This window comes from Buteo buteo, chromosome 1 (genome assembly GCF_964188355.1).
Source record: "Buteo buteo chromosome 1, bButBut1.hap1.1, whole genome shotgun sequence".
NCBI classification, from domain to species: Eukaryota; Metazoa; Chordata; class Aves; order Accipitriformes; family Accipitridae; genus Buteo; species Buteo buteo.
The window spans coordinates 64693165-64711391 of record NC_134171.1 but is presented as its reverse complement, the minus strand read 5'-3'; the positions used below and the strand labels follow the sequence as shown (position 1 = coordinate 64711391).

The window sequence follows — 18227 nt, the reverse complement described above, 5'->3', positions numbered from 1 at the left end:
TGATGAAGGTTAGTTCAGCATGTTCTTACAGAATTAAAAAATTAAATACTTCTCTGAAAAGGCATGGACAGAACATAAAAAACAGCTTACCTGAAAACTGAAAAGATGCAGTGCAACAAACAGATATATTTGTTCTTACTTCTTTTCTTTTTTAAATAACAGTGGCAGGATAATTGCAAATACCTTTTTTGCCATGTATGTGGTTTTGCTTAGTGATTTTGCGTCCAGGGTATTCTACAGCTACAGTTTCTTTTTTTCCCCATCAGATTCTTCCTAGGATAAATAGAGTGACTAAGTATTCAGAGCTACTACAAACTTATTAGATGTGTAACACAGTGAACTACTTCACAGTCATAAACATAATCCATAAAGCAAACACACAGGGAGACTGTTTTGTTCACAGCTGTACTTGAAAAGAAGCCTCATCTTTTTTTCTTTTGGGCATCTTGCTATTTCAAAGTGGATTGTGTTCTCCATTGTTACCCTTTTAAAAAAAAGCAATTATAAAAATGACTTAATAAAAACATATTTTTGTATTTCAACACAGTTTGTACAACAGTTTCTCAAAGACTATTCTAGAAAAGTCAGCTTGATCAACCTAGTATAAGAAGGTGGTCAAGTATGGAAAATTAGAGTAACAAAACTCCATAGCAAAAATAACAGTGTCTGTAGCATGTAGTGGTTAGTTGTAAACAACTGAAAGAAAAAACCTCCCTAGAAGTTGTAAAATAGTCCAAGCTACATAGCTACTGTATTTTTGTAGCAGGTGTATTTGCTACCACAGCCTTGATTTTTATTATTTTATATTTTTTAAATAACTTACAATAATAGTGAGTTTGCCTACCAGCAGCCAACTCAAAAACATAATGGAAAAAGAAAAAAAACCACAGCCACCGTTACAGTGGTGGGGAGAAACTTTCCCCAGCAGCCAATTTGTTGTGTCCAGTCCTTTCCCTTCTTAGTAATCCTGATCAGACAAAGTTCCTGGCTATATTCAGCTTCTTAGGAATAGAAGTTCTCCAATGCAGACTTGGGTTTCACTGAAAGGAATGGTGATTTTTTTTTTTTCCCCTCCATAATCTACTAGCAACCCTGCAAAGTCCTCGTAGCAGCAAGCTGGAGCAAAAGGAAGGGGAAAAATATTCCATCCAGGTGTGAAATGATTCATAGGCAGCATCTGAGCTCTTCAAAGGATTATGTCAGCACTGTCCTCAATCAATACTTCAGCCTGAATAACAGCCGAATGGGCTGTGTTTTTATCTCATCTGTCAGATGTGAGAAGCTGCCTGTTTGTTCTTGAGTTAACTTCTTTCATCTTTGCTGACACAATATCACAACTGACTGCATGGACATCACTTTGAATACCACTCGGTTTTAAGAAAAATAAACCAAGCCATGCCCCTTGGTAATCCACATAAAGTAGCAGCAGCAGAAGCAGCGGCCATCTTGTGCACTAGACTCTGCCCAGAAGCGCTGACCTGAAAGGAAGAGGGAAACGTAAATAAGTAAAGACAATCATTAGCATGATGTAAATCTTCTCAGACAGCTTCAGAGTGCCTCAGATAAGGATCCTGTGAAACTGAGGTTCACGTTATCACAGATTTTCAAGTCCAGACTCTTTGTCTGTCCATTTTGCCACCCTGTGCAATGTGGAGTGTCTGTACACTGGTGTGAGTAACTCTCCCTTTCTGTCCTCTCCCCAGAATAACTGGGATTTATCAGATAGAATTGTTATATCCCTTTGTGATATCCCAGGAAAAACTAACATGGCCTGAGGAGAATCCTTAGGGTTGTGGTATACAGTTGTCTCTCTGCAGTCCTGCAGAGTGGATCACAAGAGTTGGGATGTTATATCCATGGGTACCTTTAGGTGTTAATGTACCAGCTGCCTGCAACAGTGACAAGAACACATAACTGATGGTCAGTTCCTTGGGATATCAGTAGTTTTAAGACTAAAGTGGATGGCGTAGGGGTGAAAACACAGACTATTCATACACCTGCTTAATTCTGCATCTCCCTCTATGCACCTGATTAGCTTTGTCTGCTGCCATGAATCCAACTTAAAAAAACAAACCAAAAACGTTGATTGGCAAAGCACGAGCTAAAACACTGCCATAATGTTTCATGTATCCTTCCACAATTAGTAAAATGAAAGAGCTGGTGAGGCTATGTTCAACCAGCAGTAGAAGAAAAGCCAAAACCAGGATTTTGCTTAAATTTGTTTTTCCCAGCCTGGACTCTAAATTGTTACCTGTTTCATGAATGTGTTTGCCCCAGAGTGATCTTCGTGCAAGCCTCATTCCTGTCTGAAAGGCTAGGTGCATAAAGGGATGCAATAGCTGCAAAAACATCTGCTTGGAAACCAGAGTGCCCTGTATGGTACTTGTGAGGAAGTAGAGATTTCTCTGAAGTTTAAAAAATATTTTTCCTACACTGAATAACACAAGAAATTAAGACACAAAATTACTTATTCTAATTCCCATCCCCTAAGGGAGAGAAGGCTTGAGGGGGGTTAAGATAAAGACTGACTGTTCTCTTTTTTCTAAGAGTCCCAGATTAGAGGGGGGATTTACAATGATGCTGTGCCCCATCTGTTGAAACATGTAGCATGCCATTTGATTATAGCTGTTTGATGCTTGCTCTGTATCCCATTCTCTTTATTTATTGATGTGGGTAACCTCTGACACAAACCTTAGCGTCTTCCATCTGTCCTTTTCAATGTGATTCTCGGGACCTTCACTTTCATAGGAAGCCAAGTAAAGTGCTGCAATCAGAAGCAAATACAACGTTAAGCCTACTGGCGTTTTAAAATTTGCTCTCCCTGGAAAGCGGACTGAAGTTAAATGAAGCAGGCTTGTATTATCCATCCCTCAGATTAGGGTTCTAGAATCCCATTAGGAAGTATAGCATTGCTTATAATTACATCCAGACAATACTAACAAACAGTGCATGAGAACAAAGACTACCCTGGGGGGGGGGGGGGGAAACAGCTAGCAAAAGCACAAGAGTGGAAGAAAACACTCAAAAGAAAGAACTAAGCCCAGGGACATGGTGCTTTGTAAGCAATCAGCGAAGTCCCTGTTTTCTTTCTCAAGCAGCACCCCATAGTGTAAAGCATCCTGAAAGTCCATATAAATACACTTCAGATGATATTTACAGGGACCACATATCCAATCAGTTTTTAATTCCATTTCAGAGAAAAGGATAATGTCAATTCTCACAGACCATGTGCACATAAAAAGAAATATCTTATTTTCTCTCATTTGTAAGGGAGAAGCTTTTTTTACTTGCCAGACAGAGATGTCTCAGGACAAAGTCTTTCTTTCCTGTGAGGAAGCAACAACTTAACATGGAAAGAGACTAAGCAGTAGCCAGTGACACCACACCTGGAGGAAGTCCAGCTCCTTACCATCATCACTGAAGACTGGGACAGTGAGCAAGTACTGCAGAATCTTCCGATCCCTTTCAAAAGGACACTCCACTTGCTTCCACATCATAAATTCACTGACTTGTTTTGCCAGTTCCCAAAATTTCTGTCAGAATAGAAGAGAAAACATAAGAGGTGCTACATATTAAACAGTACAATTTACCCTGAACATTTTTTCAAAAGAGAGAAGGAGCTTCGTTTCAAGTCCAAGGCTTAGATTCTCCCTGGCTTTTAAGCTAGAATTGAACATGATCTGACTCAACTCAGCTTCTAACTTTTGCATTTCTGTTTCAAACTGGGATGCCTTCCCACTCCTCCACCATGGTAAAATTGTTGTAATATATGAATATAAATAGCAGATCATGATCTGCACCCAGTTTCTTTTCAAGGAGCTGATAACTCTCCTTATGCCCAACTTTTCACTTTGATGATGCTCATGCTTGTCTGTTTCACAGTGAAATATTTAGTAATTTTCACATCAAAAGTCTGTAGATACTTAATACTGACATTTCAAAATCCAGATGATCCATTTTAGTTAGTTAATCTGAAATGCTCAATTTTCTTGCTGGAAATTTATGCCATTCCCTATGTAGTGTATTGATGTCATTCATTGACAAACTCTTTCAGTTAAGGTTTAACATGCCTCAAGTGCACATGGAATCCTTAAGTAAAAGGACATTCCAGATAATCACATAGTCTAGCTTTAGAACCAGGCTAATTAAAGCCAATGACTACAAGTGAAATGCACTGTAATTTCATGCAAATGACCCAGGTTTCTTGAAAGCACCAGAAAACAAATCATTGGCTAATCCACACTGTCAGATAACAAGCGTGAAATCGGAGGCAGAAGAACTACTGAAAGACAAAGGACTCAAAACTCCTTCACTGCTGCTCTATCACATGTTTCTTCAGAGACAATCTGTGACTTACAGGTATGAAAATACTGCATATATATCTTAACAAAGGATGAACTTGGCTTTCACATGTGGAATTCAAAAAGAAGCTCTAAAATACTAATTTGAATGATTTTGTTGTTAAGTATAATAAACCTGTGAGTTGAAATATTTAGATGAATTTGAGCACTGGGAAAAAAGTTCTGACTTTTTTTTCCCCACTAAAAAATTGTGAATATTGAAAGGGTTTCTATAAACATTCCATCTTCAATAAAACTGCTTTTTCCTGACTACCTCCCAGCTCCTGTGAGAATTAACAGATACACTCAAATTCCAGTCTAATTTTGCTCTCCCAGAATCCAGTGGAAGCTGAACCATGATCTGCTTCGGTTTTCTGTTACAGGGGCTGACCCTGTATCAATACCCCACTCAGTGCTCTACTTACTTCAAAATTGACATGACCATTTGGAAGACGATTGGCACAACCCTCATTGAGGAAGTAAATATCTTTGATCAAGAGGCTGAAGAAAGGTATTACAATCTAAAGAAAGAACAACATTATTCTCAGTCTGGTCCTGAATCAAAACATGAATGCTCTACAGAGAAAAATAAAAGGAAGTCAGGTGTACAAAAGGTAAGCAAAATACCAAAGGACTAAGATCTGTATAATACCTCTCTCTCTTTCACGACACAAAAACGTTGCATTCACTACATTTTAAAATACATGATGTTTTTCTATAAAGAAAGTCTTCCCTTGGATGGTAAGCTAATCCCTATAGTTTTATTTCCACCTTTGTGCCAAACTGCTTCCATTACCTTGAACTCTTCTTGGCATGTAGCTCCCATAATTAAAGTACCTGTTGGCACTCTACTGCTTGTCAACTGTGGCTATAAGGCATGTTTAGAACAACAATATGCCTAACTAATTTAATTTCTATGTCATGTCCCTCTTGTTTTCACTTTCTCATTCGTCCTTGCAGATTCCAGAACATAAAAGCTCAGAGGTGCCTACTTACACATAATTCCTGAAGGGTATCTCAGTGCAGCTCTCTCTCTTGACAGGGACTTGCTTGGTAAATGAGGGGAGATGCATATTAAAGCACAGCATGGAAAATCTGGGGCTAGCAGCGCAAATGGCTTTTGAACTACAATTCCCTGAGCTCATGCAAGAAAATGAACCTCATCACTGACTGGCTCAAAATGAAGCATTGCCTGCCAACTAAACAAATCAAAGTATTTTTCTTTGGAGAATGAAGGATCATTCTTAAAATGATTGTATTTTAATTTGCATCTTACAAAAATTTTCACAGCTGCACGTCCTTGTTGCAACTGGGGATAAGACAAATATCACTTATCACTATTTCCATGGAAGACTTCACTGCACCATTTCATTATCTGTAAGTTCTTTCTCTGAAGTCTTAAAACTCACTTTTCTCTGAAAAGAAGCATCTTACATTTAAACTTCTGGTACTTTGAATGATATGTGAACAGACCCTTAGGACTCAGAAAAAAAATCCCTGTTTTTATTTACACTTGTATAACAACAATATAGACCAGCAGACTGCACATGGATTTGCTTCATCCTGCCCCATAGTTTATATGAGCACCAAGATCAGGTTTATTAAACACAGCATGAAGTCCTAATATTATAAGCAGTTGATGAGCAACTGCTTCTAAGCTGGGAGCAACTAAGAAGCTATTTGGTTCCTTTCCACAAGAAACGCAATTGAGATTCTGCATTAAAGTGTGACGAAATCCAGTTAATTTCTCAAAAGTTATTTTATTTTAAAGAGTAAAGAAAGATGCCACCTCTGTTAATGCATAGTTCATAGCCACTCTTGAATCTGGAAGGTGGATTTCAACCCACTGCCTTACACAAACACCTGATTCATCTCACCATTTCTACTAAAAAACTCCAGAGTATATTTAAAGCTCATCTAAAGACTGTACCCAGGAAGGGGACTCCACAGAATCTAGACAGAAGCTCTGTCTAGATTTGCATTTTAGAGTACCTTTTCTGAGTAAATTTTAAAGCTTTTTCCACCCTAAACCATAAACCACTTAAAATTTAGCACAAGTAGCAGCTATAAGAACGAATTACTAGCAATGTCCTTTCAGTCCTTAGCTTTTCCATCTGTATTACTGGTTTGTGAGATAAAGTTCTCTGTCAAAAAAGAAATGAGCTTAGGCAATGTACTTATTTTATTTATATAATCAAAACAATCACTTATGTTTGCAGCTTTCAGTCAGCACCAAACTGAACTGGCAGCCCTAAGACGGCCATTTTCATTGAGCCACCTAGTTTCCTCAAATATTCCATTTACTTTCTTGGTAGCTTACAGGTAATATTTAGACATTCCCAGTAAAGAGGGATTCAGTTTTGAGGCTCTTTATTTTTTTAAAAAGCCCAGCAGGGGTAGAGTTGCTGAGAATCAGAATACCAAGACAAAAGCTTACCATGCAACTTAACAAGCACATTTCATTTTTGCCTGCTGCCAAGTCATTTGTAAACATACCTTCTCTCTGTTGCTATGAGCTGTCAAGGACCTTTGAGCGGCTCCACGCAGAGCAGTTCGGTAATTATAAAAATTGCTAGAAGGGTCCATCTGATGCTACAAGGCATGAAAAAATGTAAATAATGAGCCAGTGTCATCACCACACAAAATTCTTTTTCACTTGAGCAACTATTTTAAAAAGCAAGAGGTCTGCTGAACAGCACCACAAATATGGCCTTTCAGAGGACTGCAGTATCTCTTTATCTGTTCATTCGATCAGAAGAGAACCTTGTTTTAAAAAATGTTCACTCAACACAACAAGGGATCCAATACAAGTCAGGGGCATGAGAGCAAAGGCAGGCTTCATGGACCTTCTTTCTTCCTCCACAAAGAAGATAGCTCAGCTTTAATTCAAAAGCCAAAATCATGAAACTAAGACAACAACAGGTCTTGGCACTAATATTCTGCTCTTCCGAGTGTGCAGGTTTCTCAGAGCTGATTCAGTTGGAATGGCAAAGTAAGATCAGACACCTAAAGCTGTTAGTGCCCCCACCTCATTGCTCCAAGACTGACTGTTGCACTTCAATGACTAGGATGACTGCACGGCTCACAAAGCACATCCTTAACCAGCAAAGTCCAGCCTGCATAATAAGGTCGAATGAAATAGGGCTGTAATCTTAAGAGCAACTTCCTGAGCTGTGCAGCCACCCTTGACACAACAAAAGCTATTTCCCACCCAAGGGCGGGGGAAGGAAGCGTGAGGTGGCTACAGCCATCCAGTTTTAATCTATTGTAATAACACACGTCAAATCTCCTGATGATGTTAATAAATATTTCATGCTTGTGTCACGTACAAAACATTACTTTTCTTTATCTTACTAATAAATAACCTGAATTCTCCGATTACCATTTACAGCAGGATAATTAACTTGTTGGTAAATAATCTGTTGGGTAAATCACAAACTCATACACTGCTGCACCTACATGATCTTTGATAAAGGTCTCTACTACCTCAGGGTAATTGGCAATCAATCGGATCAAGACAAATTTCTCTGAAAGCGCAAGGCAGCTGCCTTACAGCTGAACTTGATTTTCAAAGGCAAAACTGCATTAGGTCAATCCACACCATCCCTCTCAAATACATTTCCCTTTCAAGAGGTTACCTACTTTTTTTTTTTTTAAATAATTCTTAGGAGGGGGGTTTGGGAATTAAAATTAAAATTACTTCAATTTCCTTCTTCCAAATCAAAAGACCACAAGTCAGCTGAACAATTCTTATTACATCTTCTATAATTTCCATTAAGGCACAAGCATACTAAATTAAACATGTCACAATGAAGCCAAACTTGCATTTTAGAGTGGGTAAAAGTAAAATGCTGTTAACAGCCACATGACCAAATATTGGCCAAACTTACCTCAAGAACATAAAATTTGGCTGTCTTCACTTTTGCCCAAGTTTTCTTTAACCGAGACACAGGACTCATGTTCATGCCAGCTTGATATGGGAGACACGAGTATTTTAAAAAAAAGTCTTTAAAGTAGCCAAGGCTAGTAAGTATTTCTAAAGCAAAGGAGCTATTAACAATAACAAATATTTTCAATGGAGCTACTCAGAAATCAGACTTATAATTTTCTTGAAATTCCAACATTAAAAACAACTTTGGAAACAAAATCAACATCTCTTACACAATGAAGGCTCTAAAAAAAATGCTCTGACATTATTTAATGTGGTTTTGATAAAATATGAATATACAGTAGAAAAGTGCAAATGAGTTTTCTCAACACCATCTCTTACATATTTCATTGAAAACTACACATATCTATGATTTTTTCACATTTCAAATTAAAGAAACATTCCCAATATTTTCCTACGAGATATAAAAAAGGTGTGGAATTTTTAAACCACTAGGATATTTATGGTGTGACAGAAATGATGGAAGACATCAATCCTCCATATTACAGGAAGAGTTTCTATTCCAATTTAGCACTGAAGTTGGTTTCAAAAAGTGGGGATTTAGATCTCTCAACAGTTGCAATGAAAACTTTGTTTTTCTGTAATTTACACTATGGCAGTAAATAATTTCTTACACACATAAGACTACAATAACGTTGAGCAATTCACCACTTCCCCTCCCAACTTCACACTGCTGAGCTGCTAAGCAGCAGACTTTTTTTATGAAGGACCACGCTTCCTTTATCTGGATTCAAACAGGGACAAACTGTCTCAGGACATATACTCACAAATAATAGCCATTAAGGAGTTAAAGTTGCCAATGTTAAAACATTCCCGTGCCACATCAATGAAATATTCTATCACTCTTGCTCTGTGCTTCTTCTTCACAGGCTGCAAGAAATGCCATTGGAGTGTTACACTCAGCAGGAAACAGAGCACTCCGACCCGTCCCCAAAAGAAACAACACCCCTGTTAAAAGTCTTTTCTACATGTACCACAACTTCAGACTATGGTTTACATATAGAGGAAGCTGCACTATTGTGTTCAAAAACCCTCAGGGCAGCAAAGACAACCCAGATACCAGGCAGGTAGAGAGCAAGGATAACGGGTAAAGAGGCTCTGCCAAGAAGAAGGGTACGAAGAACAATAGAGCAGAGAAGGTGGTCAGCACAGAAGAGAGAAAAGATGCCTCCATTCACAAGGGGCATTCACAGGAGAGAAGGGCAGGCCAGACGCATTCCTGTGCCAAGAGGGGCTAACCCAGCATAACATCACCACCGTGTCACGTTAACAAGGCTGAGGCACGAGTACGACGCTGAGAACACGGCACTTCAGCCCTGCGCTGACTTCGGCCACATGTGAAAAAGTACAGAGCTGAGAGAATGAAAAAGCAAAGGGCACTCTGAAAGGGGCACCAAACCTGAAAAGGCTTCACAGCTTTAGACAACTAGACTAAAAAGAACCCAAACAACCTCTGAGCAGGAAAAAGTCCTTGCTCACCATACAGATTTCTGTTGCAACCAAGTAACTGAGCCTGTTAAACCATTCCACATAGGCTTCCAGATTCCGGGTCTTCTTTTGATCTCTGTAGCAGCTCTGCAGACAGAAGAAAAATAACAACCTTTAGTGTCATCTTAAATCTTTTCCCTGAGACACGCCTTTTGGCTTTCTGCTCTGCCATCCCCAAACACTGTCAAGTTACCAGGAATAACTCAATTACCCAAAATGACAAAAAGCGTAGAGGGAAAGCAGCAGTGATAGTATTTGAGCATGTATAACTTCTTCCTGAGCTGCTGGCTCAGTAAAGCACTCGAGCAGGCATGCGGAATCCATCACCTGCTGTAAGTTCTACCAGGATGCTTTAAGAACTCAGGATAGACTTACGCAAACAATCAAAGCTAAGTAGCTGCTTAAAGCTTCCTTGAATATGAGCACTGTTTCCGTCCTCACTCCTGTCCCATTGATACAGTAGAGACAACTTTATGTCCTCTGCAAGTACAGAAGGACCACAGAGGCCAGCCCACTCCAAAGGCAGAGTTGTTGATGACAAATTAACATACCGCACCCTAACTTTGGGAGACCAGCTCTACCATTTTGATTGGGTTCTCCCTTTCCTAACCAGTGCTATTTGTTCTGCAGTGTCTTGGAATGACTCCCACACCACATCTCAGGGCTGCCTAAAAAGGGGTAGACAGCAGTTTTAGCGATCTCTACCTACAAAATAATTTTCAGACACTGTCTGACTGAACATCAAATTGTAAACTTGAGCCATTCTATTCTGTTTATCAGTTTTAGGGAGTACAGTAATTCAAGTTTTAACTGCCTAACTTTAGCACAGTTTATTTACAGAGCATAAGTCATCTTGAAAGCAGCACTCAAGGAGATGACAACTCTGGCATGGTTAGCTAAAAACTAGTCTTTGCCCCTCATCCCACATGGATCTAGAGCTCACTGCTCCCTTTCTGTGATGGGTGCTCTACCTGCAAATTGCCCTACTTGCCAGTTTGCTGCAAAGAGTTCAGTTTACTAAAAAGGAAGAGCAGATGTTGAAAATGAGTAATGCAAAAGCCGAAATTAAACTCATTTTTTTCCAACTGTAGACTGCATAGGTAGCCTGGAAAAAGAACATTCACAGGATTAAGTTCTCCCTTAGCTTAAATCAGAAAAAACAGCAAATGTGTTAATTTAAGTCAATTTGTTGGCTGAGTTCTGGAGCTCCAGGTGTTGTCCTCCAGGAAGAAAAAGCATCAACAAAATTTTTAAGAGGAATACTAAAGCATTTTCACCACAAAGCTTGTTTCTGCTGGTCCTTATTTATTGCTGGACCTCACTTCCAGCTCATGGGGCACCTGAGCTCCAGGATGTTAAATGCCACATTTGAGAGCCGCTCCAGATCTGGTCCAATTACCTTGTCATTATCGAAAGGATCCTTTTGCACAAACGCCTGGACAAATTCTTCTGGTCCAATATAATTGAGCCTCTCCTAAATAAAGCACACAAGCAGCCAAGTCATATCCTATGTTAACCTGCATTTCAAAAAGAGGGGAAGGATGAAATCATACTCAAAGTATAACAACTCACAAGCTCTATGTGTGTCAGCTGCTGAGCTAACACATAGGGATCATTGCAGACTGTGATTATGTCCCTCTGGATGGACTGGGGCTTGGTCTTCAGAACCGTGGGGCAGTCTGTGGACGTGGCATTAATTTTTGCAAGTACTTCCTCATACTGGCTAACAGTGGCGAGCTTCCGAATCAGGTTCTGGAGGAGCTGCTGTATGTTCTTCCAATACATCTGTCATGACATGAAATAATCGGGAGACATTTTCAAAATGTGAGAAGATAGTATTATAGTCTGCATGACACCAAAACAGATAGACGCTGATGCCTGTATTTGTTGTCAACTTAAGATACAGTCTACTATGTGAGTTTCTAATACTGGCATTTCATCAGACCAGAAAGAATCTAGCTGAGGATTTAAACACTGATTGTCTCACAGATTCAACAGTGACCCAGTTAGCTCAAAGTACAGCAGAAAATACATACACAATCTGCTCCATGAAAAGTACCACCAATCACCGGACAAAATACAAGAAATGAAAATACTCCATCTTCTCCTGCTTAAGACCACAGAAAAAACAATATATGGTCATTCAACGATGAAAAAAGGGCCTGCTTCTCTATGGAGTAAATCAAGACCAGTTTCACTGAAGTGAGAGTTAAAACTTGCAGTAAATCTGAGAAAAAGGAGAAGACAATGAAACCTTGTAGGCCTTTCCATGTGGCGGTTTAAGTTAACAGGAGTGACAAATTTAAGTAGGAGCAGGATTTGACTCTTAAGTAGATAGATCTATGTAACTGACCCCAAGGTGGTTACTTTTCCAAATTCCAGATACCATCCTAAAGCCATTAAAGCAAAACCTAAGTATCTGAAAAAAGGAGCACCCAAAACCTATTGGCAGCACAGTATAGTGTGACCAGTCCAAGGCAGGAATGTTTCCTGTATTCTAATGAATTTGTCATTCCCTCCAAAGCTGCCATTTGTATGAATTTCCGAATTTACTCAAATAAAACAGCACTACCTCAGGTCAGATTAATTCTTGAAGTCAGTTGTTTTCAACCAAGGCTGAATTTGTCTTGTAACTTGGTAAAGAACTGCTTTCTGCTTAGATGTATTTTGATTTTCTAGACAAATACACACAGCATAATTTTTCACCTAGGTAGGTGGGGAAAGAACAGGGAGATCCCAAGCTTTTAAAGAAAAGGATCTACATTTTCCTCAGAAAGATGCAGAAGTATTACTTCAAGTGCTGCACTTCCATAAACAGGTGTTAGGTGACACACACAGACTTGCATCACTGACCCATTCTCTTCCAAATTCATTGAAATATCATGTAAGAGAATTTTATGAAGCATTTTCTTGCCCAGCTGGTAATCAACTGAGAATGAAAAAACATCAAAAGTACTCAGGATGAATTCTGGCTACTTATGGAAATCACATAGTTATCAGTGGCTTACGCTTCAAAGCAAAAAAATAAACCCTGCCTGAATTTCTGGTTCATGTCAACCCAGAACTGACAACAAAAATCAGGGAGAAAATGGGTGAAGATACAAAGCTGAAAGACCTAATTCTGGTCAGTCTGCTTCTGTAGCTGGAAAACCCCAGAGAAAAGCAAGCTAGCACAGATACCTTCCAAACCAGAACAAGAAATCAGGGTTATTGGCCCACATCTGATCTAACAGCAGTTCTACATAGCAAACATCCCTCTGTCCAGTGATGAGGTAAAACCCTCCCAGCACAAAAGGCAGAAGGAAATGCCAGTTTCCTCTCACACCTCCTAGAGGTACCTGAGCCCAAAAAACCGAAATCCCTCTGCTCTTTTGAGCCTCAGTCTCCTCTTGAGCAAAGAGGCAGTCACCTCGAGGCATTCTGTGCGAGGATAAGTACGTACTGCACTTTGCACCCATGACAGGTATTTGCTGCTGGACCATTACTTAATCTCATGCATTTTTTTAATATCACATATAGAGATAGATATATTTATTTAACAACACACGAATGAACTCACAGAATAAGTCTTTTATCAATTAGCTATTAATTTGATTGTAGTATGGCTACCAGTCAGCCTAAACATATGGTCTTTCTCTAAATTAGGTTTACCCTGTCCACTTTGTCCCACAGTCTCATTTTTGATTCTATATTCACACTGACAATGCTAATATTTATTTCTATGTAAAAACCTCTGAGGACTGGACAGCATGGGAGAAAGTGATGGGACACTTCACCTCAAGGTCACCCCTTTGTGTCTGTCCTGCATGGATAGTGACTGGAAATACCATTACTACCTGCTAGATATGGAATATCGTATGTTAAATGAGTTTCCACAGTCAATCTCACTATATGATATCATGGTGGGAAAAAAAAAAAGAAGAGGGGACAGTGCAATGTTGGGCCGCACATGAAAAGACATCAGGATATAGGATGTGGCTTTGGTCTGACTGCATACACTCATCAAGTGTTTCACAGAAAAAGCCACTGATAAATGTTTATAGGGAACTAATCAGTAAATGGGAGGCAATAGCTGATGTGGAAGGTTTCAGAAGATATACCTTGAAACAAAGGTCACTGAAGTGGTAAAAGGGACCAGAACAATCTAGAAATATCTCACGAGCATGATGACCTCTCAGGACACAGAGATGGAAAAAATGGAAGGCATGGAATTAAATTGAGGGAGAAGAGGAAAAAAAATAAACCCACCAAGGTTTTTCCAAAGATGGAGCAAAATGTTAGCATGGTGAATGGTTTTACTTGAACTCATACTGATAGCTCTTACAGTACTGGAGCACAATAATTCAGGAAGTGGAATAAGAAGCTACAAGTAGAAGAAATGTAGTGAACAGGAATAGGAAACACTGCTTCATTTGTATCCTTCAAGGTAATGACTCACACAAATCCAAGCAATCTGTAGAAAAGCAAGGTAAAGGAATTTGCCATTTACTGTTCCAAGCAGTTCACAATAATTCAGATCAATTTACTGCAGTGCTTGCTTTCCCTTTGTCTTTCTAAAGGAAGCCTCAAAGTAAAAAAAAGCTCAAAGCTAGAACTAGAAAAGATCTATAGCTCGCTGCCAGAGTAAGACTGCTCCCTAGCACTCATTTTCTAGCAGCTTGTACATCTGCCTTTCCTCTCAATAGACTATTTCAGAAACTATTTCTATTGAATTTCCAGAAACTTCACTGTAGACAACCGTTCCCTGTTGCTATTTCGCTCTTGTATCCACCAGCTCAACTTCCCCCAGGCTAAACAGCACGCTCTCTCCTTTTGTGCCAGTAGGTAAGTTTTAAGTAGGTATGAGTCCTCAATCTTTTTACTTTTCCTTGAACTGAACTTCAGTTCCCTATCTTCCTGTTATGAGTACCCAGAAACAAGGCAACAGTGCAGAAGCACTGTACAGGGAAAGGTGTCTCCAGGCACCCCCCAGTGAAGGCAAACCTATTGCCTCTCTACAGTCCAAAGCCCTCTGTAGCTATCTTGCTGCGACTCTAAGCTTGCCCATCAAATTTGGTATATTTTTCATCTGTATTCCATACTGCGTCTCACTCTCTTGTCCCATCTTTTGGCCCTCCCCACTTTCACAACATCAAAATGTATTTCAGCTTCCAAATTCAGTTTAGGTTTGTTCTCTTCCCTCCTTGTTTACAGACTCTCAAGATCTTTCCAGGCCTTTGGCAGCACTTGAAATTCCTCCCAGTAGAGCTTACCTACATGCCTGTTAACATGTCATTTGCTGCCTCGGCCATATCATTATTCAAAAGCTTACATAAGGAACACCAGCCCCTGAGGAACACTAGAAACACAATGCCATTTAGCGATTGCTCTTTGCATTTATAGTTCTTCTAAATGCCAGCCCAGTGGCTTTTGTGATCTTAGCATGATGCCAGCTACACGTGATCTGAGTACTGAAACTTTGCTAACTGCCTTTCCCCTAAGTGAATATAAGGCTTGGCTTTTGGCTGAGTTTATTTCGGTACTTAGAAGACAAGCATCAGTTAAGCATCAAAACATTTCATAATACCTCCATGAAACTTTAATTCCATCTGAGAACTGGGACTTAGAAAAAAGTCAAACGATTTTCTTGTGCAATCCCTCCAGGACAGTTGAATGAATATGACAGAATTCTTCTGAGTCCATTTCTGATGCTTTAAGCTCAAGACAGTTCTTCCCAGTCCACTTTTCCTTTAGAAACTTTTACCCAAACCTGCTATAACTCTTCCATTGACCTACAGGTCAGAGGCCCAATTCCAATACACCTTACTCACATAAATCGAAGAAATTATCAACATTGGTAGGGATTTCTCAGATATGCAAGGCTTCCCAGTGTCTTCTCTAGCTTCTTTCAAGCAGAATCACTAAAATGAAAAATACTAACACCCATCAAGTTGTGTCTGTCTGCACAATATGCAATTATGGGGTTTTAGGGATGGAATGAACCTTGCCTGTGCTTTGAAAAGGATCTGCTTATGCTGTGTGGTTTCTTCCTCGGCCTAGGTACCAGCCAGAACTTTTTGCCTACCAGCACCTTCATAATAAGTTAGCTTAGCCACCTAGAGCCATACCATGTTATTAACAAACCTGCAGTATCAAAGCATTAAAGAAATGCCTTTTTATCCAATAACTTTGTGCACAGACAACTTACCTCATCACCACTGGCTATTCTCTGTGCCAACTCCTTTAAGTTCCTCATCATTCTTTCATCTCGGAAATCATAAGGAAACGTCTCTGTCCATTCAGTCAACAACTGTAGGATTTTGGGCGCAATTTTTCGTATCCGGTTCTGTTTGAAAATGGTAAGGAAGAATGTTACATGTAACAGCAATACAGCACATATCTAACCCAAAGGAAATAGAATTCCATTCTGTAGGATACTGTGGAGCATATGGGTACAAAGCTCAGTTAAATTTTTAAGCTTAATTTAATTCAGCATTGCATTATGAGGCCAGAGCCAATACCCATTGAAGCCAATTAAGAGACTCTTACTGGCTTAACTGACCTGGAAATTAGGCCCCAGGTAGGTGGAAATCTTAGAATGATTCCCCTCATTATCAGGAGTGTCTCAGTGCAAGACATCTATTAGTGTTTCCGTAACTTAGGGCTAACTATCAACAATGAAAGTGACAAGCTCCAGTTCCGCCAAGACTTGTGCACGCACTGTACCTTATAATGAGAAAGCAGTGGAATTATTCAACTATCCTAATTTAATTTGTGTCATTTTCTGCCGGGGTGGAGGTTCTATCCAAATGTCCACATCCTGCCCCCTTTCAACTCTAGACATGATACACAAAACCCCATGTATTCCCATGCAAAGGGGCCAGCAATCTAAGCCACTCTGCAAAGACTGTAGCAGAAGCATAGCTTAAGCATGCGAGACAGGTCAGTGTAATTCCCATTAAAGTGCTTAATTCATCGTTACATCTTTCCAACATTTTGGCATTATACATCAAGATGTTCAGAACCCTGAAACAAAAGCAACCACTGCAGGGCTGGTGCAGGATACGTTATTAACAGCAAGCTCTTTTGTTTCAGGCCCATGTATTGGTAAAACAAACAGTGCAGCAGCAGCAACAGTCTTCATGGAGGACAGGCTGAGCAGTGTGGGAATTTCCCATGAATGTCAGTGAATAAAGGGTCATTCTAGTTGCCTGTATCAGGTTTTCCATCTGTTTAATCCTACTGAGGACTCTCTTGAGTAGGAACATTTTGCTGTGGGCAGGGCAGAGACATTTGACTGGAATTAACAGGAATCCCTGACAGTGAGGAATCTTACCTTGTCCAAGCCAGGCTCACTTAGTCTCTGCTGCTCAATGCACAGATGGCAGACTTTGGCCATGAGCTCATACGGATGCATGAACAGGCGTGAACTGAGAAGGAAGGTGAAGATATATGTCCTCTGCAAACAAGAGGAAGACAGAGAAAGGGATAAATTACCACCAGTTTTATATTTTCTCAAAATGCGCTCCTGACAAATCAGTTCCTAATACTTTACTATCTGCACAAGAAAACTGCATGTGGCTGTACCAAGAGCTATTACTACAGCAGTAAGCATTTAATTTAACACTTGTCATTGCTCCAGAATCAGTGTTATAAATTCGTGCTTAAGCCAAGTTATGCAAGATTTAACCAAAACAAAGCAGGGCAGGGCTGGTTTAGCTCTCTTGCACATAGCCTTATTACAAGCTCAGTACCTGAAATTACCCAGAATAAAATTTCAGCTCATCTTCTCTTGCTCTACAGTAAACCTTTGCGTGAGCCATTAGCAGATTACATAACTCTTTCTAGCCCAGCAATGGAATAAAATTCATGCTGCAAGTCCAAGCTACTTAGAATACAAGAGAGAAGTCTTGTCTGCTTCCACATTGCTAGTGAAAGTAAATAGTCTTCAGAAAAAGAACAAAAAAAGATGCCAGTTGACTAGATTGTTGAGCTGACTCAATTTTGTCACATACACCACCTTTACTACACTGTGTTTGCCTGTCTGACCTCAGTAAACTGCACACTATGACCTGTACTTCCTTTAAGAATCCCCAAATACTGTTCATTTCTTATAGTATTGCTCATCTCCTGGGTGAAGGTGGAGGGAACTACATAGCTTAATTTTACAGAATAAAAATTAGTAACTCATTCTGAGGTTACAAGAAGAGGCGCCTTATTTTGCTGTAATTTTCCATATATCATGATTTGAACTCATTGTGAGATAGATATTCAAAATATCCACTCCACTGCCCACATTGCCAGTAAAGTATCTATGGCACCCACAAGAAAGATTCTACAATGTTCTGGTTCCGGGGACTTGGAATAAATCATCATGTTTGACCAATCAGTGACTAAATTGCTACATGTTTAAAATTTTACATTAAGCATTAATAGATAAGCACTAGCTTAAACACAGTCCTGTGCTGCTG

The 18227-nt window shown here is 39.6% G+C and overlaps 1 protein-coding gene across 3 annotated transcripts in view; it reads right to left on the bottom strand.

Moving 5' to 3' along the window:
- Positions 1 to 510: 510 nt before the first annotated feature.
- Positions 511 to 18227, bottom strand: part of RASGEF1B (RasGEF domain family member 1B) — a 30669-nt gene continuing 12952 nt past the window's right edge. For 2 of the 3 annotated variants that reach the window (XM_075033614.1, XM_075033605.1), the window contains exons 3-14: positions 17093 to 17215; positions 15965 to 16102; positions 11350 to 11562; positions 11177 to 11251; positions 9769 to 9864; positions 9057 to 9159; positions 8231 to 8310; positions 6837 to 6932; positions 4766 to 4861; positions 3410 to 3533; positions 2692 to 2764; positions 511 to 1478 (exon numbers count right to left, since the gene is read on the bottom strand). In XM_075033614.1, coding sequence (XP_074889715.1) covers positions 1454 to 1478; positions 2692 to 2764; positions 3410 to 3533; positions 4766 to 4861; positions 6837 to 6932; positions 8231 to 8310; positions 9057 to 9159; positions 9769 to 9864; positions 11177 to 11251; positions 11350 to 11562; positions 15965 to 16102; positions 17093 to 17215 — 1242 coding nt within the window. In that variant the 3' untranslated portion in view covers positions 511 to 1453. Of the gene's footprint in view, positions 1479 to 2691; positions 2765 to 3409; positions 3534 to 4765; positions 4862 to 4885; positions 5390 to 6836; positions 6933 to 8230; positions 8311 to 9056; positions 9160 to 9768; positions 9865 to 11176; positions 11252 to 11349; positions 11563 to 15964; positions 16103 to 17092; positions 17216 to 18227 lie in introns of those variants that run through there. The other variant, XM_075033622.1, reaches the window with a different exon arrangement.